Source organism: Carlito syrichta, unplaced genomic scaffold (assembly GCF_000164805.1).
Source record: "Carlito syrichta isolate Samal-C Ts95f unplaced genomic scaffold, Tarsius_syrichta-2.0.1 Scaffold306533, whole genome shotgun sequence".
In the NCBI taxonomy this organism is placed as follows: domain Eukaryota; kingdom Metazoa; phylum Chordata; class Mammalia; order Primates; family Tarsiidae; genus Carlito; species Carlito syrichta.
The window spans coordinates 41,108-65,285 of record NW_007250629.1 but is presented as its reverse complement, the minus strand read 5'-3'; the positions used below and the strand labels follow the sequence as shown (position 1 = coordinate 65,285).

Below are 24,178 nucleotides of genomic sequence, written 5' to 3'. Positions count from 1 at the left end.
GCATGTTTTCTAAAATTCAAATTTTAGCTTGAAAGCTTGGATTATATTGTTACTAATAATATAAGCCAAGCTTTACTCGAAGTGATAAGCTCACTTTTTCCTTGGCATGAAAGTGTCTGCCATGGTTTGTCTGTCAGCCATTCTTCCTAGTAAAAAGGATATTTGATGAAAAAGTATATTGTTCAGCTCACAGTTCAATTATACAAGTGCTTTTCCTGGAGACAAATAATGTATTTTGCCATGTAGCAAAAGTGCCTTGTTAGTATCATATAGAATATTGAAAAGACATATACTTAAAGGTGGTCAGGATTTAATAAAATTATGATTTTTTTTACAGCTTCATCAAGGACTTCTTTTGTTTTTGAGATGGGGTCTTGCTATGGTGCCCAGGCTGTTTTTGAACTGCTGGGCTCAAGGAATCCTCCTGACTCAGCCTCCCAAGTGGATAGGACTACAGGTGTGTGCTACTATACCTAGCTCTTCAAGGATATTTTAGAGAGTATGTATGAGTGACGAATACAGTGATCACTGGCATAGTGTGGTACCTTGATTTGTGCCAGGGGCCCAGCAAGTTTATCCATCATTGCTGTTGCACCATCAGTACAAATATTGATAGAGTAAAAAAGGCAAATGTCATGGTAGCCCTATGGCAAAAATAGGTTTTCTCTTCTGGGCTGCCTACAAGTGTTTTGGGGGAACCACAAGAAATCTGTTGATCATATTTTTTTTTTTTGAATTGGAGTCTCACTCCACTGTGTAGACCTGCTGGGCTTCGACAATCCTTTCGCCTCACCCTTCCAAGTAGCCGGAACTACAGACACACGCTGCCATGCCCGGCTATTTTTTATTTTATTGTAGAGACAAGGTCTTGCCAAGTTGCCTGGGCTGGTCTTGAATCCATGGGCTCAGGCATTCCACTTGCCTCAACCTTCCAAAGTGCTGGGATTACACGCTGAGCCACCAAACCTGGTCAATCACACTGTTTTTTGGGTTTTTTTTTTTTAATGTTTTTAAGTATCTTTACTGATGCACAGTCACATTTTTAAAACTAGTGATCTAGACACCAGATCAGGGGCAGCAGTAGAGGTAATGAGAAATATTTTGGTTCTGGATGAATTTTGAAGGTAGATCCTATAAGAATTTGCTAACCAGCTTGGATGTGGAGTGAGAGAAAGAAAGAAGTCAAGGGCGACTTCAAGTTTTCTTGTCTAAGCTACTAAGAGTCCACTAAGTGAGATGCAGGAAGTCAACAGGAACAGGGTTCAGGGGAAGACCAGAAATTCAGCTGAATATGTGAAGTTTGAGATGCTCACTAGACACCTAAGGAGATGTTGTGTAGGCAGTTAGATGTAGGAGACTGCAGTGGAAGATAGATGGCTGGAGAAATACCTTCAGAAGTCATCAGGGTCTAGGTATTTAAAGCCATCAAACTGGATGAAATCAACAAGGCAGGGACAGGAAAGAGATCCCATGAGGAGGGATCATGCCATGTAAGATTAGAAGGAACAAGGGAAACTGAAGAGTTGTCAAGGAGAAAGGAGAAGCATGGGAGAAAGCCAAGTTCTTAGTTCAGGCTGCTATTACAAAGGACCCCAGGCTGGGAGGCTTATAAACAACAGAAGTGTATGTCTCACAGTCTGGAGGGTCAAGTTCAAGACTGGGGTGCGGGCACGGTTGGGTACCGATGAGGCCCCTCTTTTAGGTTATAGACCACTAACTTCTTGTATCCTCACTTGGTGGAAAGAAAGCAAGAGAGCTAAGGACACTAATCCCATTCATGAGAGCTCTACCCTTAGACTTCCTGCCTCATACCATCACACGGAGAGCTAGAATTTCAACATACAGGCATGCCTCATTTTATTGTGCTTTACTTCATTGGCCTTCAAAGATTCTTTCTTTTTTTAAAAAAAAATCAACAAATCATAGGCTTGTGACAATCCTGAGCTGAGCAAGTCTATTGGCACCATTTTTCCAATAGCATATGCTCACTTTGTATGTGTCAGCATATTTTTTTTAAGCAATAAAGTATTTTTTAATTAGGGTAAGTACATTTTTTTTTGACATAATGCTATTCCACGCTTAATAGGCTACAGTATAGTGCAAACATAACTTTTATGTGCACTGGGAAACTAAAAATATTGTGTGACTTGCTTTATTGTGGTGATTTAGAATGAAACCACTAATATCTCCAAGGGACCCCTGTATGAATTTGGAGGGATGCAAACATTCAATCCGTTACACCAAGGAAAGTGTTTCAAGAAGAACTGTGATTACCAGCATCAGATACTGCTGGTAAGTCAAGTATGAGCCCTGAGAACCAGTCACTGGTATTAGCAACACGTAGTCATTGGTGATCTTGAAAGAGTAGTCTGAATGGAGTGAGGGAGTCAAAGGCCTGGAGGGGGCTCAGGAAAGATCCTTCCACAAATGCCCACAACAGCTTTATTCATAACAACCACAACCTGGAAAGAGCCCAAAGCTTCACTACCAGGTGAATGGATAAACAAATGGGGATGCCTTTTATAACATGGAATGATACTTAGTAATACAAGGGAGTGGACTACTGACATACAACATGGCAGATTTCAAAAAAACCTTGTGCTGAGAGAAGCCAGAAACAATGGCATACGCTGGTTCCATTTGCTGTAGTGGCCCCTACAGGTGGCCCCTCCAAAGTTCAAGTGTTGAAACTTAAAGGCCAATGCGATGGTAGGAAGAGGTGGACCTTTGAGAGGTATTAGGCCACGAGGGCTGCTTCCTTTTGAATGGGATTAAGGGTCTCATGAAAGCGGCTTCACAAATTCTCAGGTGCTCTTGCTTTTCTGCCCTTCAGCCATGAGAGGACACAGGGTTTGGTGTTTCCTGCCACCAGAGGATACGGCAACAAGGCACCATCTTGAAAGAAAAAGCAGCGCTCACCAGATCGCCGGACCTGCCAGCCTTGATCTTGGACTTCCCAGCCTCCAGGACTGTAAGAACAATTTCTGTGCTTTGTGAAATCACCGTCTGTGGTTTTGCTATAGCAGCACAAAGGGACTAAGACACCATTTATGTGGAGTTCCGCCTGGGGAGTGGGGATAAATGCTGACTGCAAGGTGGCAGGAGGACTGTGGTGTAAAGAAAGTGTTCTAAATCTTAACAGGGGTGATGGTTTCATGGGTGTATACAGCTGTCAAAAGTCACACTATAGACTTAAAATGTATGTAAGTTTGCTGGATATAAATTATAGCTAAGATAATGGGAAGAGAGAAAACAGTGAACACAGTTGACTCTCTTTGAGGAGATTCAGTGTGAAGGGAAAACTAGAAACTTGGCAGAGGCAGGAGGAAGGGGTGGAGAGAATGTTTAAGATAGGATGAAATAGCCCATTTGTATGCTAACTAGGGAGCAGGGGAAAAGGGAAGACATGTTGATGCAGCCTCTTAGAGTAACTGGGTGTACCCATTGGAAGAGGGGCTGGCCTTGGCCAGAAGTGCTGGATGTTCACCCAGGCCCAGGTGGGAAGGCAGTGTGAGGATGACAACGCTGTTGGGGGGCATGGTGGAACCCGAGCAAGTTCTCCTTTGATGGGTTTTGTTTCTGTGAAATAGGAAACAGAGACTTCAGCTGCAAGTGAGCTGAGGGAGGTGGTGGAGGTTGGAGGGGATAAAATAATCACTGAGACGAGTGGGAGACTAAATGGACCAGGAAAATAAGGAGTGACTTCTGGAGCCTCTCGAAATTAGGGATCGCGACTTTGAGACCAAACCAGTTGGAGCAGCTGAGCGATCTCCGCCACCCTCACTGAACTCACAGGTAACTCACAGGTACATCACGGGTTTGGATTAAAGCAGGATTGAGGGTGAGCTGAGAGGACAGAAAGTGAAAGCGGAGCTGAGACTCCATGAAAGGGAGTGTTTACAATGAGGGGTTTTCAGCTGGGCAAGGAGGGAAATGCAAACATGATGAGATGAGGAGCAGTGAAAATGCTGGAAGACTCAATGGATCTGGGTTCCGGATGGAGTGGAAGGACTGCTGGAATTGGATACTAAGGAGAGTGAGCCCAAAAGTGTCATGTGTCCTACTAAATAGAGTTGTGGGTTGGTCAAAAGAATTTACCAAGACAGTTGTGAATTAGGAAAGGTAGATTTACTAAAGGGAAGCATAAAGATATACAGCAAGAGAGCAGCAGGCAGCAGCAGCAAAGGGAACTGTCTGTTGTCTACAAAGAGACAGAGGCTGGAGGTGAGTTCCATTGGGTTGTGTTGGACAGTGTCTTTGTGCTATGTCTGGAAATTAGTGATATACTAGAAGTTTGCAAGAGGGAAATAACTTATGTATGGTAGATTTCGCAAGATGGCTGACTGATTATGGTATTCAGTCTCTTTAAGACAGGGTTAGTTAACTGCTTTTCTCTTTACAGGTCAGCTAGAGGCTAGTTTACAAAAATGATTTACAGCTGTCTAACAAACTTTTGCAACTCTTGCTGTGGTTAGTAAGTGTTTAGTAATATCTGTGAAATCTCACCCTGGGACTTTCTTTCTCAGTATAATTTATTCAATTTTTTTCCTGGCCTAGTTGGACCCTATTTCTCCACAGTAGGGAATTAGAATAAATAAATGGGGATTAAGCAGGAATTGGAGTCCTGGGTTGTGGCTGATTCTAGAAGATGATGAAAGGAGTGAGTGGCTGAGGTAAGGTGGAGGCAAGACTGATGGTTGAGGCCAGTGAACCAAAAGTTTATGGTGTCAAGGTTCATCCATGTGAGATACTGACTCACTGATTAAGCAGGAGAAGTAAGTTAGGAGCTCACGTTTTTACGCAATGATGATGAGTGACCTGGAGGTGAGAGGATGACAGTGACCAGGTAAGGTGTTTGGTGTTATAGTCTTAACAAAGAGACTGAAGCTATAAAGACCGTGAGAAGGGAGAATGGTCTATGTGTGGCAATCAGGAGCAGGGAAGTCACCTACCTCCCATCCAAGTCTAGGGAGGTGATGGTGTGGGAGAGGACAGCCACCATTCAAAAGGCATGTAGGGAAAGCCATGACCTCAGGGAGCCAGGGATTCTGGGTGAAAAGGGCGATGTCTGGAGCGACTTGAAAATCAGCGATGGGGGATGAAGAATGAGCTGGGAGACCTGGGCCTTTTGGCATGAAGAGGACTAATAGGCATCCTGAAATGAGTCCTGATTCCCAAACAGTAGCTTAAGGGCTGGAATCATTGACAGAGAGGGAGGGTGGGATCTTGCCAGGAGTACGCAGAGGTCTTGGGTTTCCACATTCCATCTAGGCTTGATGGGGCGGCCTGTGGGTTCACCCCTTGCATCAACACTATCTCAGCTACTCAGTAATGTTTAATAATACATTAAAAAAATTTACATAACACTATGGAAAGTTTAGCCAATAGAGGAAAAAACCACTTATGATCCAATCACTGACTTTTTTTCTTTTGGTATTTTAGCATATGCAGGATTTTTCTTTTGATTCATATAAATGTGAGTTATCTTGCTTATTGTAACATTTTTATCCTGAGCTTTCCCATGGTGCTGTAAGACTTGATACTGGTTTTTACTGAATGCATATTTCGTGAAGTGAATATGCTTTAATGAATTGCCTCCTTTAATTATTCAACTCTTGTAGATTATCTTCACTTTTAACTAATTACAACTAACTCAGTGAAAGAGCGTTTTTGTGTATGTTTAGCCACACTGAATTAAGTGAATGGGAACTGCTCCACATTAGCCAAGATGTTGAGACAATATATAAAAACCATATTGGAAAGGCCAAATGAATCACTATGGTATCTTAAAAGTGCTTGACTTATCATTCTTTTTGGAAAAGTGTACCCAAACTCAGAAAGGAAACATTTAAAATCATGAAGAAACTTAAACAAAAACCAGATGAGCCTGCAAGGCCTCTGTTCCACATTTTGCCACAGCCCTCCAGTGTATCAGTATAGCAGGAGTGCCACGTTCTAGGGTGACATCCAAGCAGGGAAGGCATTAAGAAGTACCAAGACAAGTTAAAAACTGCTGCTAAGTTCCACAACTGTCTTTACTAATGTTGGCAGTTAGTTTTGGGCTCAGAGGCGTCTTGAAGACCCAGAGGTTAATGAGGCCACTGCAAATCCTTACTTGATAGAAGTCATTCATTAGCTGAGTTCTTTTTTAACTCATGGGCAGAGTTCAATGATCCCTAGCTTTAAAAAGTTGTTTGCTGGCCGGGCTTGGTGGCTCAGCCTGTAATCCCGCGCCTTTGGGAGGCTGAGGTGAGTGGATTTCCTCAGCCCACAGGTTCGAGACCCGCCTGGGCAGCGAGACCTCATCTCTACAATAAATCAAAAAATCAGCCGGGCGTGAAGGATCGCCGGAGCCCAGCAGGTCAAGGCTGCAGTGGCCAGGAGCAGCCACTGCACTCCAGTCTGGGTGACAGGGTGAGACTTCAACTCAAAAAAAAAAAAAAGTGTTTGCACATTCATGGTCTTAGCTACAAAGTCTTAGTGACTAATTCCCTTTAAACAGGGCACTAAATGTTATTCCAGTCATTGGTTTCGTGTGTGTTAACTATTATATCTTTTTTAGAAATTTAGGTTAGGTTTTAGTCAATACTCTGTAGTCACAAATGTAGTACTACCAGTTGCTTTCCTCCACGTTAAAGAACTCTGACCTAGCTCTTGTCACCTGTGTGTTCTGTTGTGCCCATCATCTCTGCCGTGACCATGAACGAGTCGGATGAGGAAATAGTTTATCTATGGTATTGGCTATCTCTGCTTCACAAGGAGCTGTGAGTTTTCTGGCTGCAACTAAAAATACATTATTTCTCCTGAGTAGGTTTTCTGTAAAGAATACACATCTTATCTAAATTTATTTCACTCAGAAGCAGACTCCCTATCATGGCCTCACTCCCCACTGTGATAGTAAGCATATATTCTAAACGCTAGGACTGATTAGTGTGCTATCCTTACAAGTGTTATGGGACCAGCTGCAAGTTGGGTAACAGGCCAGGAGCTAGAAGATTTTCTGTAAAGGGCCAGCTAGTAAATATCTTCAACTTCGTGGGCCATACGCTTTCTGATGCAATGATAAAATACAAATTATGTTGGCTGTGTTTCAACATAATTTTGTTTATCAAAACAAGCAACAGGGGGCATTTGGCCCCAGGGCTGTAGTTTGCTAAACCTGCATTAGACAATGCCTACCCTCAGGTAGCTCACCAACCTTGTCTTCCACCACAAATTAGTCTCTCTTTTCTTTTCATCTTGGAGCCCGTGGAGGCCTGCTAGGAACAGGACTTCTAGAGGCAAATATGTTTGGAAGGCTCTGGTCCAAAGTCATTTTTGTTGGCTATAAGCGAGGTCTCCAGAACCAAAGGGAGCATAAAACTCTTTTCAAAATTGAAGGAGTTTATGCCCGAGATGAAACTGAATTCTATTTGGGCAAGAGATGTGCTTATGTATATAAAACAAAGAACAACACAGTGACTCCTGGCAGCAAACCAAACAAAACCAGAGTAATCTGGGGAAGGTAACTTAGGCCCATGGAAACAGTGGCATGGTTCGTGCCACATTTCGAAGCAACCTTCCTGCTAAGGCCACTGGACACAGAATCTGTGTAATGCTGTATCCCTCAAGAATTTAAACTAATGGAAAGTAAGTAAATAAAAGTGTTTTTGTGTTCTTGTATTTTTGTTAAGTGGATTTAAAAACCTGATTGCCCTGAATTGAGTTGCTATTAAAATGGTGATGGTTATCCATCATTTCAGGATACAAGGAATTCAGAGACCTGTATATGTTGTAAAAGCAGTTCCAGGGCAAGTATAGAGATTTTGAAGACAATAGGTTTTAATATGAGTATCTTAATGCAAGGCCTTAATGGGGGAGAAGCATTGGGGAAAGTGAAAAGGTGACTGCCTTCATTAGATTGAGAATAAGTGAAAGAAGTTTAAAGCTACCTTTTAAAATACCTTGTAATATTATGCACTTGTTCAACATGGATTGGTTGGGATACTTAGAAGTAAAAGTGGGAATTGGGAGGAATTTGGAGATTACATTGATGGGCTTTGGCAGCTCATTCAAATAGGCTGTGATGAGACATCCTTAGGATTTATGACTGGACAGACATTCCAGTATCTTACACTTGACTGGAAGCAGTATGTATACTGAGAATATCAATGTTAAGCCATGTTATTCTACCTCAGAAAAAGTTCCGTGGTATATGAGGGGAACAGTGCATGCTCAGCTAGCAGCTTTTCTTGCCTTCATGATTTAATGTAATAAAATTCATGATGATGTATTTTAACATGTTATAAATAAGGCTCCAGATTTTAAATGTCTTGATGTGCTAAAATAAAATTTTGAGCTTAAAAAAAATTAGTCTCTCTTGAAGGAGTGAAATAGAAAGTATAGATAAATTTGTAAACTACTATTTTGTTTTTTCAAATGATTTCAAGTGGGGCTGAAATTCTATGACGGTGCTGCCAACTTAACACATGGTTCTGTTACTCTGCTACACAGAAAAGTCTGAATACCTGGACATCTTGGGTATATGCCACAGCCCAGCAGCTTAAGAGCTAAGTGGCTCACAGGCGCAGTGGCCCACGCCTATAATCTCAGTACTTTGGGAGGCCAAGGTGAGAGAACTGCCTGAGCCCATGGGTTCGAGACCAGCCTGGGCAACCTGGTGAGACCTCATCTCTACAATAAATCAAAAAATTAGCCAGGAGTGGTAATATGTGCCTGTAGTTCTAGCTACTTTGAAGGTTCAGGCGGTAGGATCACCTGAGCTCAGCAGGTTGAGGCTGCAGTGGCCATGAGTGTGCCACTGCACTCCAGCCTGGATGACTGAGTGAGACGCCAACTTAAAAAAAAAAAAAAGAGCTAAGTAGCATATCATAGTATTTTATTTCTCCTGTTCAAAGTTTGAAGGCATGTTTGGTGAGACTCTTGTGGACTGATCCTTCACACAATACATTTAGACAGTCTGCCCTAAGAGGTGACAGGTAGGATGTTGAAGGACACAGGGGCCTACATTGACTCATCTACAGTTTTAAGTGATAACAAAGCAAACTCTGGCTCAGCCTGTAATCCCGTGCCTTGGGAGGCTGAGGTGAGTGGATTGCCTGAGCCCGCGGGTTCGAGACCCACCCGGGCAACTTGGTGAGACCTCATCTTTACAATAAAAATAAAAAATCAGCGGGTGTGGTAGTGCACACCTGTAGTTCCAGCTACTTGGAAGGCTGAGGCGGAAGGATCGCCGGAGCCCAGCAGGTCAAGGCTGGGGTGGCCGGGAACGGCCAATGCACTCCAGTCTGGGCGACAGAGTGAGACTCCAACTCAAAAAAAAAAACAACCAAAAAAAAAAAAACAAAGCAAACTCTGCAGGACCAGAATTCTCAGTGCTCCCTAGCCTAAATGGGGATTACTTCAGAGATAAACTATAGCTGCCTGATTTAGATTAACGTATGCTCTATAGTTCTGCTGCAGTTACTTATTGGACCATTTTGTGCAATGTGTACACCCTCAAGAGATCTTGGGCTACTCCGTCCAAAGTGCTTTCTTTAGAACACTGTTTCACTCTATGACTATCATATATTTGGATGAATCCCACACATCACAGCAGAGTATTTTAGCTTTTACGAAGAAAATCAGAGAAAAATGTATTTTCTCAATAGAAATAAAACCCCTGGGCAGAGTTAATTGATTTCTATAAGTACCCATCTGCCACAGCATGAAAGGACATTGTATTATTGTCAAGGGTTATGAAGTACTTATTTTTCACAGCAGTTTAAAGGCAGGAATTCTAATTGAAGAGCTAACATTTGGACACTCATGTTCTCATAAAATTCTCAGGTACACAACTCAGAATGTCTTGGCCTGGGAAAGCTAACTGAAAAGAACTACCAACCATAACTGGGCTAGTCATAACCAGCAGGGAATCGACAGTCACTGACTGGAAACCTATGAAAGCCAAATAAGAGTTTTGAGGAGAAATAACTTTTAAGAAATACCTTTTCAAAGAGTAGGAAGTATCTGTTGCTCAGCTACAAAAAAGAAAAACAAAACAAAAAATTTGATGGCTTTTAGTCACTTAAAAAATCCAATCAATTCTTCTCCTGGGTCTCCTTATTTATCACCCTAAACTACTCAGCTTACTGTAGGAAGCCATTCAAGGCAAAATTTAGGCCGGGTTCAGTGGCTCAGCCTGTAATCCCAGCATTATAGGAGGCCGAGGCAAGTGGACTGCCTGAGCCCGCGGGTTTGAGACCAGCCCGTGAAACTTGGCAAGACCTCGTCTCTACCATAAATAAAAAATTAGCTGGGCGTGGTAGCACGCATGTGTACTTCTGGTCACTTGGAAGGCTGAGGCAAAAGGATCGTCGGAACCCAGCAGGTCAATGCTGGCATGACCGTGAGTGTGCTACTGCACTCCAGCCTGGGTGACAGAGTAAGACTCCAACTCAAAAAAAAAAAAAAAAGACAAAATTTAAAGTGGTTAAGCTGTGTTATCAGAGTCATGCATTTCTTCTAATGGACTGAATTCAAATCCATGGTGAAAATGAGTTGGCTGGTTTAATCCAGTGAAAACAGAAATCATGCTTATCAAGAAAGACTAAAGATTAGGGTCTTAATGCCATCATCTGAAGAGTCTTCTTTCCCCATTGCTAGAAGTCTAGTTTTCTAATAAAGACCAAAAGACAATTTCTTGTTGATACAGATTTTGCCATTTTAAATATTAATTTCCATCATAATCTTCCCACCATTCATATAATTACTATCTGATGAGGACGACAATTCTTAAACTGATCTAATTAATGTAGATGTCACATATATCTGGAAGGAGTCCTTGAATGTATGATGATGAAGATATCATCTAACATTTATTGTTTTCTATGTGCCAGGAATAGATCTAAATGCTTGAAACGCATTAAATTATATATAGGCACATTTATGGAGGGAGAGAGAAGTTAAAGAAAGGGACTATCAAGATCATACAGTGAGTAAGAGTTGGAGCTAGGGTTGGAACTGAGGCACTGACCCCATACCTTATACTTCTCAACACTGCTAAGCTGCCTGCTAGATATGTCTTGTTTTGACAACGAACCAGTTGTGGAACTTAAAAGAGATGTGCGGTCCCCCTCTCCTTAAAATTGTCCTTTCCTTAAAAACAATTCATTTGTTAAGCAAGACTTGTTTTACAAAAAGCCTTAACATATTGAAATATCAATTTGTAGTTGCCTTATACATTTTATTGAATGCTTTTTATTCTGCATTTCAAATTGAATCAATAATTGTAAATTACACAACTTTATAGTGACAAATACATTAAGTTACATGTTTAACCTTTGCACACAAATCTAGTTTGAAAAAAGATACTATATTAGTAAATAAGTACATATTTATCCCAATTTTTAAAAACTTTTATGAAACCTAGGATAAAGATATTGAAATCAGATTTCCTGGACAACACTAGTAATCTATGTGGCTAAAGAATATTCACAAAGAGGGAAGAAACTACAAAATGAGAATGATGGGTCTGCCAGACAGGACGCTCAATTCAGCTGTCTTCGCACAGATTTGTATGATAAGGCTGATGTTCTTTTCCATCTTTTAGTCTCTCACACTTTTTAATTATATCCTGATATTCTAGAAAATATACAATTAAAAACTCTGCAGAGAGAATTCTGCAATAAAATGTGATTGTTACTAGATTCATAAAACATCCAAATAATGAATCAATTACTATTGTTTAAAATTTATAGTAAGAAACTTATTAAAAACAACAAAAGAGTATTTCTGTTCCAAATATAGGCCAATTTAAGTGATTTTCAATACAGCAAAGCTAAATATGGGGGTTGCATTTGGTTAAAACTCGTAGAGCAGACTTCTAAGGAAATGACCACTGGGATCAGCTGGTTCCCTTTCTCAGATGAACATCCGATTTCTACTATGCTTCTTTCTTATTGAGAAGACTCATTTGGAAAGGATCCAGCATCCATCTGCTTGCTTAAAAATCTACTCCCTCCTACTGACCCACTCTACCCCACATTATAAACTACAAGCTTTTATGGCATTTTTTTTTTTTACTGGAGACCGTACGTTTGAGTTGAATTATTCAATGTGAGGGTCACAATAAGAGAACGTGGGTCTTTTTTGTTCTTGTGAACAGTGATCTTTCCATTCAAGGTTTCACCTGTAAAAGAAAGGCAAAAATGTTTCAGAATTCAAGGAATAATAGTCTTGTGAAAAAGTAAATAATGTGTACCCAGCACATCTCATTTTTGCTGTGATATATTTCACTGCTTTTCAAAGTGAATATCTATTTTTTAGAGTTTTATGTTTCATTAGCTTTTGAACAAAGCAAGAACTAGCTGTACACCACAAATGTGAAATCCCTGTGAAAGAGGGAGCAAAACTACAGCGGTCATGCAGGGTCAGGAGACGTGGTTTCACTGAACTCCTGAATATGAGGTCCTATGATGGACTCTGGGCATCTAGAAAACGAACAAGACATGGTCTCTGCCCTAAGACTTCATGGTCAAGGGTGAAGAGAAAAAGGTATACCAAAAATTACACAATAGGCATGTGCCTAAAGTGTGCTGGAGGTGGTATTGGGGCTGTTTGGAAGGCAGCAAAAGCCAAAGTTTCATAAAAATTAATGAATTATCCAAGGCCAAGACCAAAGTCATGGTTAAGGAGTCTTAAGGAGTATACATATAATGGCATTTAAGGAAGAAAAAACATGTGCAGAGAGCCTTTGGGAATGGCATTTTGAGGAACTGAAAATTAGTTGGGAAAACTTAAGAGTCACATGACAAATCCGTTTGTTTTTCATGTACTGGCTCTACAAGCAGGATACAGAACACAAGTGAAACAAAGAACACAAAAATATTACTTAAAGGCAAAGGCTAATTTTCTTAAAATGTATCCTGTATGCTCCAGATTTTATCTTATTCCAATGTGTAATTATCTATGTGCTTTTCTGACTATAAAGTTCATTTTTTTCATTTATTTTAAAGAGTCATTTAAAAATAAGTGAGAAACTGCTAAGTTGTAACAGATCATCTCTTTGTTGCTTTACTAATACTAAGATCACACCAAATAGCATCAGGAATAGCTTTACAATCTGGATGGACATGATGAGATGCCATATAAAATAATGATTGTGGAATCTATGTAAACTATCCAAGTAATGAATCAATATACTGTTAAAAAAAAATGCAAATCCCCTACATTTATGGAAAATGATCCAAGTGCTTTTCAATATGGTAGTGAAATAACAAGTAAAACATAACATACCACTTAATAGTTATGTTTATTTTCAGAATGTAATGATTCCATTACTGATACCTTCTAAACATCTTTGCAAAAAAGGTGAGACTCATGGTTTAATACAAAATTAAGTAATTAGAGTAATGGCCAAAATAATGTGACCCAAAATGCACTCCATTCACCAAAATATCACAATGATTTTATGCAGAAGTGTATATGCTAGTGTGTATCTGTGGCTTTAGCTTTTATAGCTGACCTATTCCTCTCTACTATTAAGAAAATGAGATAAAACTACCTCATATGCCATGCTCAGCAATAGTGGACATGACAAAGATGGCCGGTCAGATAGTTCTACAGACTTTACGGAGGTCAGGTTAATCCTTAAATAATAATAATTTATGCTTATACTTATTTGCTTATTCTGTGCCCTATTCCAAGGGTCTTTTATGATTCATCTCACTAAGTGATCACAAAATATCACTATAAGGTAAAGGTAAATGTATTTTCCTTACTTTATAGATGAGGTTCAGAAAGGGTAAGTAGTTTGCTCAAAGTTATACTGCAAGTTAGTGAAAGATCCCAGATTTTAATTAAGCAAGGCAATTTGAATCCAGAGCCCATGTTCTTCCACTACACTCCATAGTCCGAATTGCCATCTAAACTCAAATATTATAGCTTTAAATATACTATAATGGACAGGAGATGGCCTAAATGTTACTGCCCTGTGACCTTTTTGGTAAAAATATTTAGCTACTTGTTTATAAAAACATTCAATTACTATTATTGTATGTTATATAATATGTAGTTATTCTACGATGGCTTTAATAAACACAATACATGTCTTATCTAACGCATTAACCTAGAGAAGAAATAAAAGATCATGAGTGTTTTAAACACATCTAAGAGACTTTTTCAACTTTGATTATGCTGGCAATATTTTATTGCTTCTATTTTTAACCAACATTTTAAAACTTCTATTTAAGTTATCATTTACTGATACTAAAACGATCAAATAGTCGATTTATGATAAACTGACTGTTTTTATAAGTACATGACAGAGAACAGCAACTGCCAACACGGTTACTAGGTTTTTAACTTACCAAATCACCAACACTGAAGTCAACACTGAATTAACAAACTGTTGATTTTTACAACTTAGTGGCTAGATAGTTCTTTTTTACTTATAAGCAATGTGTCTTATTTTAAAGTCATTAATTTAAGTGCTGCAATAAAAGTAGTTCATATATGAAAAGAGATGATGTATACTTGAGATTCAAAAATAATAAAATGGCTCCCAACAGAGAGTAAGTATTCTATTAGGCATCCTAGTCAGGGGATTCATGTGTGGGGGTTAAAAGAAAATACAAATTGGAAAAAAAATTAAGCGGTCTTCACTTGTAGATCACATGGTCTTCTAAGTAGGAAATCCTAAAGCAACATGCAAAAACCACTAGAACTATAAGATCTCAGGCAAGGTTTTATGACTAAGGCCAAAATACAAAAATTCTATTTCTATATACCAGCAATAAGGAATTTATATATTAGCATATACAATAGCTTCAAAAAAGCATATAATACTTGAGATAAATGTAAAGGCATACATCTATGATTTATTCACATAAAACTACAAAATAACTCTAACGATGACCCAAACATTTTACTCATAGGTGAAAGATTCAATACAGTTAAGATGTCAATTCTCCCTAAACTAATCTATAGATTTAACAAAATCTAAACCAAAATCTTGGCAGGCTTCTTTTTGTGAGTAGAAATTAGAAAGCCAATTTTAAAATTAATATGTCAGTAAAAAGGATTTAGAATAGCCAAAACATTTTTGAAAAATAACAAAACAGGAAGACTTATACAATCTTATAATGATAGAGTCTTACGGGCAAAAGAACAGACATACAGATCAATGGGGATACCAGAGAGTTCACACATATGGCCAATTAGTTTTTGGCAAAGGAATTCAGGCAATTAAATGGGAAAATAATAGTCTTTTTAAGAAATGATGGAACAAGCCGGACCCGGTGGCTCAGCCTGTAATCCCAGCACTTTGGGAGGCTGAGGTGAGTGGATTGCCTGAGTCGGCAGGTTCAAGACCCGCCTGGGCAACTTGGCGAGACTTCATCTCTACAATAAATAAAAAAATCAGCCAGGCGTGGTAGCACATGCCTGTAATTCCGGCTACTCGGAAGGCTGAGGTGGAAGGATCTCCGGAGCCCAGCAGGTTGAGTCTGTGGTGACCAGGAGCGGCCACTGCACTCCAGTCTGAGCGACAGAGTGAGACTCCAACTCAAAAAAAAAAAAAAAAGGAATGATGGAACAAGTGAATACACATTTGGGAAAAAAATGAACTATTATTAACTCTTAAATTTAAAATAAAATAGGTTATAGACCTAAATGTAGAAGGTAAAACTATATATATACATATATATATACACACACACATATATATAAGAAACATGTAAGAAAATCTTTACGATATTAGGGTTAGGCAAAACTTCCTTAATTAGAACACAAAAGCACAAATTCTAAATTTGATTTAATCAAGTTCATTAATGATTTCTATTCTTAAAAAGACATTAAGACAATGAAAAGACAAGCAAGGAGCTGGAACAAAGATTTATAGTTACACACAGCTATAATATGTGTATGTAGCTACACATATATCTGACAAAGAACTTATATCCATTTGTAAAAAAATCCTTACAACTCAATGAGATGACAAACAACCCAATTAAAAATTGAGCAAAATATTTTAGCAGAAACCTCACCAAAAAATATACAGCTAGTCATCATGAAAACATGATCATCATTTATCATCAGGCAGATGCAAATTAAAATCACAAATACAACTTCAGACCCAGTAAAATGGCTTAAATTAACAAGACTTTTAAGTGTTAACAAGGATGTAAAACAACTAAATTCAAATGGTGCTAGGAATGTTAAATGGTGCAGTCATTTAGGGTTTGCCAGTTTCTTATAAAGTTAAATATACACTTATCATAAGACCTAGACATTCTATTTCTAGGTTTTTACCCAAGAAAAATGAAAACATATATCTGCACCAAGACTTTTACATGAATGTTTGGAGCAACTTTACTCATAATGGGCCCTAACTGAAAATAATCCTAAAGTCTAGCAGCAGATGAATGAACGCCTAAGTAAACTGTGGTATGTCCATACAAAGGAATATTCTGGTATTTGACAATGAAAAGGAACACACTAATGATACACACACAGCTGAATCTCAAAATATGGCAAGGAAAAAAGCTAGAGTACATTCTGTACAATTTCACTGATAATTCTAAAAAAAAATATTAATATATAGTAACAGTGCATAACTAACTTTCTTAGTCTAAAAATTGGAGTTGGGGACTGATCGCTCAGGGGATGAGAATGAAACTTTCAGGAGTGATGGAAATATTCTATATTTCTATGGTGGTGTATACATTTTTCAAAATTCATTGAACTGTGATATTAAAATGTGTGAGTTGCCATTATATATAAATTACTGCATAATAAAGTTGTTTAAAAATGTGGTGCCTTTGGAATAAACAGATAAATGAAATGCCATAGAGAAAACAGAAGATCATTATAGAGAGTCAGTACATACATAGTAAGGAGGGCATTTTAAATCACCAGGGAAAGGATTTAATAAATACGATCTTTTAAAGTATGAAACCAAAGTCAGAAACCAAAAGGAAAAGGTTAACAAGTTTGACTATACAAGATGAAAAATACTTCTATCTGGCAAGATAGTTTAAAGAAAGAGAAGCACATTAAAGCAGTGTTAATGTTCACTTTTTAGAGTAGCAAAGACTTTTTAAAAGTCTGAATTTTGAACTGATTTCCTAAGATGGATATCAGAAATGGAATTCCTTCATAAAAGGCATGCAATATACTCCAGTTTTACATTCCTACTGTTAACATTATATGTTATTAGAAACCAAACATGAAAATAAAAACAATGAAAGAAAACAACAAAAACACCTTGTTACCTAGATAAACAAAAACCAGAATTGGATTGCTCTGCTTTGATTTCAGTGAGTATCAGAGGTGATGAGTATTATACTTCAAATATTTAACTACTATCTAAAAAAATTGGGTGCATTTACCTTAGTGCTTTTCTCATTGATGCATATTTTCTTCTTTTTTTTTTTTTTGAGTTGGAGTCTCACTCTGTCGCCCAGACTGGAGTGCAGTGGCCACTCCCGTCTGCTGGGCTCTGGCGATCCTTCTGTCTCAGCCTTCCAAGTGGCTGGAACTACAGGCGTGCGCTACCACGCCCGGTTAATTTTTTTGATTTATTGTAAAGATGAGGTCTCGTCAAGTTGCCCAGGTGGGTCTTGAACCCACGGGCTCAGGTAATCCACTCACCTCAGCCTCCCAAAGCGTGGGATTACAGGCTGAGCCACTGAGCCCGGCTTGATGTAGATTTTCTTTTAGTGCATTTGCTCTAATGGTTGCTGCTCTTTCATTTAACTTACCTTTACAGCACCAAAAATATACAAGTTGGCTTGTTTGTAAAAGTTCTATTTAATCCTTAGTGTAACAGTTAAAATAGAAATATTCCATGATGCTTAAAATAAATCTGGTTATCAAATTCTTCAGGTTCAAAGATTGTCTATAAGAGGTCTTTGTTGTCCTCAAATTAGAAAGAAAACCCCAGTCAAAATGAATTAGTCATGGATATTTCTATTAAATTTTCACAAAAATTTAATTTTAATTAAAAATTCTAAATAAACCATGTGAAAAATTAAAATAACATAATTGCCTTATAAGCTGGTAATAGTCATGCTATTTTCACGTCTTAAAATGAAATACAAGTAAATATCTTTTCCATAATAATCTTAATTTCAGAGATTAGCTGCACACACACTCACTTAAGTTAATTAAGTAGCACAAAGGGTCACATACATAATTCACACTGCTGAACTCCCTTCAATTGTTCAGGCCTAACTAAAGTGCCAAGGCAGTGGCTATAACATTAGACTAGATCAGAGCAATTAATCAGTGTCAAACAGATATAAAATGACTGATGCTGCTAACTGTGTGTACTGTGGCGAGAGCTGTGAGAATGCTCTGTGGAGCTAAACTGTACTAACTTGTTTTTTATCATCAGCAGATGGCTATTAGTATACCACAAAGCAGTGCTGCAGTTCAATCAAGAAAAAAATTGATTTCATTTGAATTCTGTTATAGTGTGATTTTTAGAATTAATTTCTTCCAGAGCAATAAAATTTCATTTCTTCAGAAGGGAAAAAGAAAAACACAACAAATCATTATTGTATTATCACTATTGGAGCTTAGAGTTTAAAACAATGAAAAAACAAAACAAAGCCAAAGGATTCTTCATCATATAAAAGCTTACTATATGCTATACCTATAAAGAAAGAGATATAAGTACCCCGATCTTATATTTTCAAAGTCAAATCACATAAAAAAGATTTAAATTTTTGAAGTAAAAACTGCCATATAAGTTTGTATAATCAAACTGTACATTATTTTTTTTTTTTTTTTTTTTTTTCATTAATCAGTAGTTTTTATTATGGTTTTGGGGGGTACAGTTAAGGGTAGGTGTACAATGACGTTTCATTCAGGCACCCTGTAAATAAAAAGTGTTTTCCCATCCCCCGACAGATATTTGCTACTGTTAATCCCATCCCCCTCCCCCCCGTAGGTTCCCAGTACCATCCGTCATTTTCTCATAGTATTGCATTGGATGTTCAAGGTCCATTATATGAGTGAAAACATGTGATTTTTAAAGGGAAAAAACACCCTGAATTTAAACTTTAAAGTGTTCTCTAGCACCTTTAAAAATATTCATTCTGGGAAGTAGATCCCTTATTCCCACAATACTGAAAGTGTTCAAATGTTTAAAGTTCTTCTGCAACTATTTTTAGAACTAGGTTACACATAAAAACAACAAACCAAACAAACAAAAAAACTAGACTCATGATTTTATTACTCCAATTTGCTTTTAGCCAAGTGCAGTATAAATGAATTCTTATTATTTTTGGCAAATTCTTAGTCTGAGAAATTCTCTATTCATACTATTTCTACCTGCTTTCTAAATATCAAGTCTACTCCCAAGGATAGATTTATTACCATTAAAAAAAAAAAAGATTTACCATTACTGAAGATATTAACACACACACACACACACATACACACACACACACACACACACACACCCAGACTAGGCAAAAATATAGGTATGTTTACAATATTTTATTTACTTAAAAATCTTGTCTTATTACTTTATGGACACTAAAATAAGCTTTATATATATAGTACATTTTCACAAATAAATTCAGCTTTATTTAATTTTATCTAAAAATGTTATAGTATGTTGATCCAAACCACTTTTAGCTTAACACAACTATAGATAAATCTTTTCAGCAAAGCCAAGATAAATTTGAACACCAACCTGCTCATATAAAAGGAATAGTATGATGAGATTTCTGGGAAAATCAGAATTGGCAATATGAGTGAATCAAATACAGCTACTAGCTAAGTGCCCTTGGCATAGTGTCACCCAAGGTAATGAGAGAAAATTAGATTTCAATGACAATGCGTTTTCCTGTACTTATTCATTTATTCAGCAGAATATTTACAATATGCCAAATAGTACATCAAATCAAAAAGAAGTGAGAGAGACAAATAACTCATGTTCTATTGAACTCTTTATCACAGCATACTAACACAAATGCAAGAATTTATCTGGCAGAGCAAGGGAGGGAGGCAATGAACTTTTTGGAGGCAATTTATAAAATTTACAGAAATGAGCTGGATCATAAAGGGTGAAGTGGACTTTATGAAGTGAAAAAGGTCAAAACAGCTTTCTGGTAGAAGAGTACTTGGACAAAAGCAGGGAGAAAAAAAGAAAAGTTAGTTTAAATGAACAACTTGTATAGCTGAAGTCTATGGGCTATCCTGGGGCTGTAAAATGGTGGAGTTGAAAGGATTAAATCAAAGGTGGGATTGTAAAGGGCCAGAGAAAGGAGTTTGTAATTTATCCTGAAGATTGACTACCCAGCGAGGGTTTAAAAATATCTTTACTAAGGCATTACATAAAATAAAATATGCACATACAGTTCAACGAGTCTTGCCAATATCTCACTTTCATAAATTCACCACCCCAAAGTCTTAAAGATCATCGCTTATGTTATCTTCCGGAAATTTTATAGTTTAAGCTTTTGTATTTAGTTCTATTGAGGCAGGGCAGCGAGCGCAGGTTAGATAGAGATAAATTTCTCTGTGGGCAAGTTTTAGGAAGCACTCAGACATTTTAAAAATTACATTTTACTGCAGGCCAAGCTGCAGCCTACTCCATTCCCTTGGCAAATAAAAAGAAAACTCTATCAGATGTAAGAGCAGAACAGCCCAATATTTCAATTCATGGTTTAGCATAATAATCACAAAGAAACGTTCAGGTTCCCTGTTGAAAGAAGACTGACTACAACCCCTTAACTGACCAAAGCCATAAGAATTATAAGACCGCCGGGCTCCGTGGCTCAGCCTGTAATCCCGCACCTTTGGGAGGCTGAGATGAGTGGATTGCCTGAGCCTCCGGGTTCGAGACCCGCCTGGGCAACTTGGCGAGACCTCATCTCTACAATAAATCAAAAATTAGCCAGGCGTGGTAGCGTACACCTGTAGTTCCGGCTATATGGAAGGCTGAGGCGGAAGGATCGCTGGAGCCCAGTAGGTCGAGGCTGCGGTGGCCGGGAGCAGCCACTGCACTCCAGTGTGGGCGACAGAGTGAGACTCCAACTCAAAAAAAAAAAAACCAACAAAAAAACAAGAATTATAAGACCACCTTTTAGCTCAGGTACTTGTGAATTAGAAACATGTGGCAGGTCTCCTGCAAAAGACAATGTGGTCCTACCCCTCCCCGTCTCTCCTCCCATTAGGAGCCCAGAGATGTCAATCTCCAGAATAGCAGTTACCTGGCTCCTCCCTCTTTAGCATAATCAATCAGTGTAAAGGTACATCAGGTCAACTGTAAAGAGCAAAGGGGCAGTTTCTTTCGCCCATGCCAGCTCTGGCATGTCTCCCATTCTTTTCTCCCTTCTTTCTCTAATAAACTTTGTTTACAAACTTTTCTGGTCACTCTAAAATTCGTTTAAAAAACAAGCCAAAAAAATCTATGGGTTTTTGTACCATACCCCACTGGTCATTGCTATGATCCACGTAGTTTTTATGTATGTTCGTTTTTGCATATGGTGAGAAGAATTGATAGTCATTTTCCCCCCAAATGAATATTTACTTGTTCTAGCACCATTTGTTGAAGACTATCCTTTCCCCATTGAATTACACTGTCTCTTTGGAAAAATTTGGTTAAGTATACAAGAGTGGGTCTACTTCTGGATTCCCTATTTGGTTTTTTTTTTTTTTTTTTTGAGTTGGAGTCTCATTCTGTCGCTTAGGTTGAAGTGCAGTGGAACGGTCTTGGCCACTGCAGCCTCGATGTCCTGGGCTAAGGTGATCCTTCTGTCTCAGCCTCTGAGTAGCTGGAACTACAGGCATGTGCTACCAGGCCTGGCTAATTTTTCTTGATTTACTGTAGAGACAAGGTCTCGCCAAGTTGCCCAGGCTGATCTCGAACCCCTGGGCCCAGGCAATCCTCTGGCCTTGGCCTCCCAAAGTGCTGGGATTACAGGCATGAGCCACTGCGCTGGGCCAGAATTTTCTGTTATATTGATCTATATGTCTTCCCTATAGTATACACTAAACTACACTGTCTAGATTAATATAACTTTTAGTAAGCTTAGAAGTAACATAGTGTAAGGATTCCAATATGGTTCTTTCTCAGAATTGTTTGGCTATTCTAGGCTTTTGATTACCATAAATTTTAGAGTCAGTCCATCAATTTCTAGAAAACTGAGAGTTTGATTGATACTGCACTGAATTAATAAATAAATTTGGAGGAAGTAACACCTTACCAGTATTGTTCCAACAGACAAAGTATATCTTTCCATTTATTTCGGTTTTCTTTAATTTTTCTCAGCAAAGTTCTGTAGTTTTGCGTATACAGGCTTTGCATACATTTTGTAAAATTTTTTCCTAAGATTTTAATTTTTCATTGGTAGGAGTAGGAAACTGCCAGGGAAGGGGGGAGGCACACCTCATCAACAAGGGTACCTGCATAATGAACATTTTGTATACCTAACCCTGAATTTGTATACCTAACCCCCACATCTTCAAAACAAAAAAATTTATTAAAAAAGACTTTAATTTTTCTTGATGCTTTTCCTGTGTCCACTGATATAATCATGCAGTTTTCTTTCTTTAAGCTGTTAATGTGGTGGACTGTATTATAGTATAATTTTAAAATATTAAATCAGATTTACGTTTCTGAAACATAATGCCACTTGGTCATGGTATACTATTATTTTTTGTATATTGCTAGATACAGTTTGCTAATATTGAGAATTTTTGCATCTATATACATGAGAGATAATGGTCTATAGTTTAATTTTCTTGTTCTAGAGTTTTGGTATCAAGGTAATATTGGCCTCATAAAATTAGTTTCCATCTCTCCTATTTTTTGGAAGAGACTGTAGAACTGATGTTATTGCTTCTTTAAGTGGTTGGGAGAATGCCAGTGAAGAAATCTGCATGTTGAGATTTATTTTTCAGAAAGTTTTTAAGAGGATGGTTGTCTGTTTTTGTAAACAGAGCCACATCCATTCATTTACCTACTGTCCCTCAGTTTTGGTGTCTGTGGGTCCCTTCTGCTACCAATTATTGCCATCATCACTATGGGATTATCTGAAAGCTGGGGCATGAGAGAACAGAGAAAAAAACCAGAAAAGGTAAATGGGGATTTCCTCCACTCTCTGAACGTTAGGACATCCACCCCCAACCTACCTGGCTAGAATGGGAGGACTCCTCTGTGTTGCTGCCTTCTTTTGGATTTCAGGTCAACTGGGTTCTTGCTATTACGTTTAAGATAGAGTGCTTGAGATTTTCCCACAGGTTACTGTGAATGTGCTCATTTTAAAAAAAATCTTTTTTTCTCTCTCTGTTTCATTTTGGATATATTTTATCGCTCTATCTTCAAGTTCACTGATCTTTTCTTTTGCTGTTAATTCTATCAAATGACATTTTCACTTCAGATGCTGTAATTTCCATCTCTAGACGTTTCATTTGCATTTTAAATATCTTCTCATATTCTCCTCACTATGTTGGTATAAATATAGTTATCATTTATATTTGTTTCAACATGCTTGTCTACTAATTCTGTCATTTCTGGATCTGTTTCTACCAACTGATATTTTCCTGCACTTAATGTCTGATTGAATTTTATGCTGTTGAATATCTGAGTTTTATTGTTTTCCTTTGTTGCCAGTAAGTTACATACAGTTTTTTTCCTTTCCAGGCTTGTTTTTAAGTTTTGTTAAGGAACATCTAGAAAGTCTTAATCTAAGGATAGTCTGTTCTTACTACAAAGGCGTGATCCTCCTGGAATCATGACCAAATAGTCTAAAAGACCTCAGTGCTCTAGCTGGTTGAAACACGAATACCTCGCAGCCCATGTGAGCTCTGAGAATTTTTCAGTACACAGATGCCTCAGTTACGTTGCCCGAACTTGTGCCTTTTCATCTGTTTCTTCCATATACACATTAGTACTCATGTAAAACTCAAGAGACTTCCTATGTAGAGTTCTTGATCTCTTTTTCTGATTAGCTTGTCCTCTTCAGTACTCTACCCTGCAACTTTTAGCACCTCTTATTAACATTACCATCAAAGGCCTAGCAGGATTATAAAAAGGGTTATATTTACTTATATGAATCTTTATATTCCCACAAGCTGAAAAATAACCATAATTTTCTTATTTTGAAATTTCCTTTTTACATTTTTCTTCAGGTTGTGCTCTTTTAGGAGATTCTAATATTTTGTGATGTATTAGTCTTAC

General features: G+C 38.0%; 1 protein-coding gene and 1 pseudogene across 1 annotated transcript in view; one reads left to right on the top strand and one right to left on the bottom strand.

Moving 5' to 3' along the window:
* The first annotated feature begins 7,286 nt into the window (after nt 1-7,286).
* On the top strand, nt 7,287-7,618 carry LOC110596076 (annotated as a pseudogene).
* Nucleotides 7,619-11,199: 3,581 nt separating this feature from the next.
* The window catches only part of LOC103265404 (protein arginine N-methyltransferase 3-like), a gene marked incomplete at its 5' end in the record, with an annotated part of 46,265 nt that continues 33,286 nt past the window's right edge, over nt 11,200-24,178 (bottom strand). The window contains one exon of the mRNA XM_008063072.1: nt 11,200-12,169. Coding sequence (XP_008061263.1) covers nt 12,060-12,169 — 110 coding nt within the window. The remainder of the gene's footprint in view (nt 12,170-24,178) is intronic.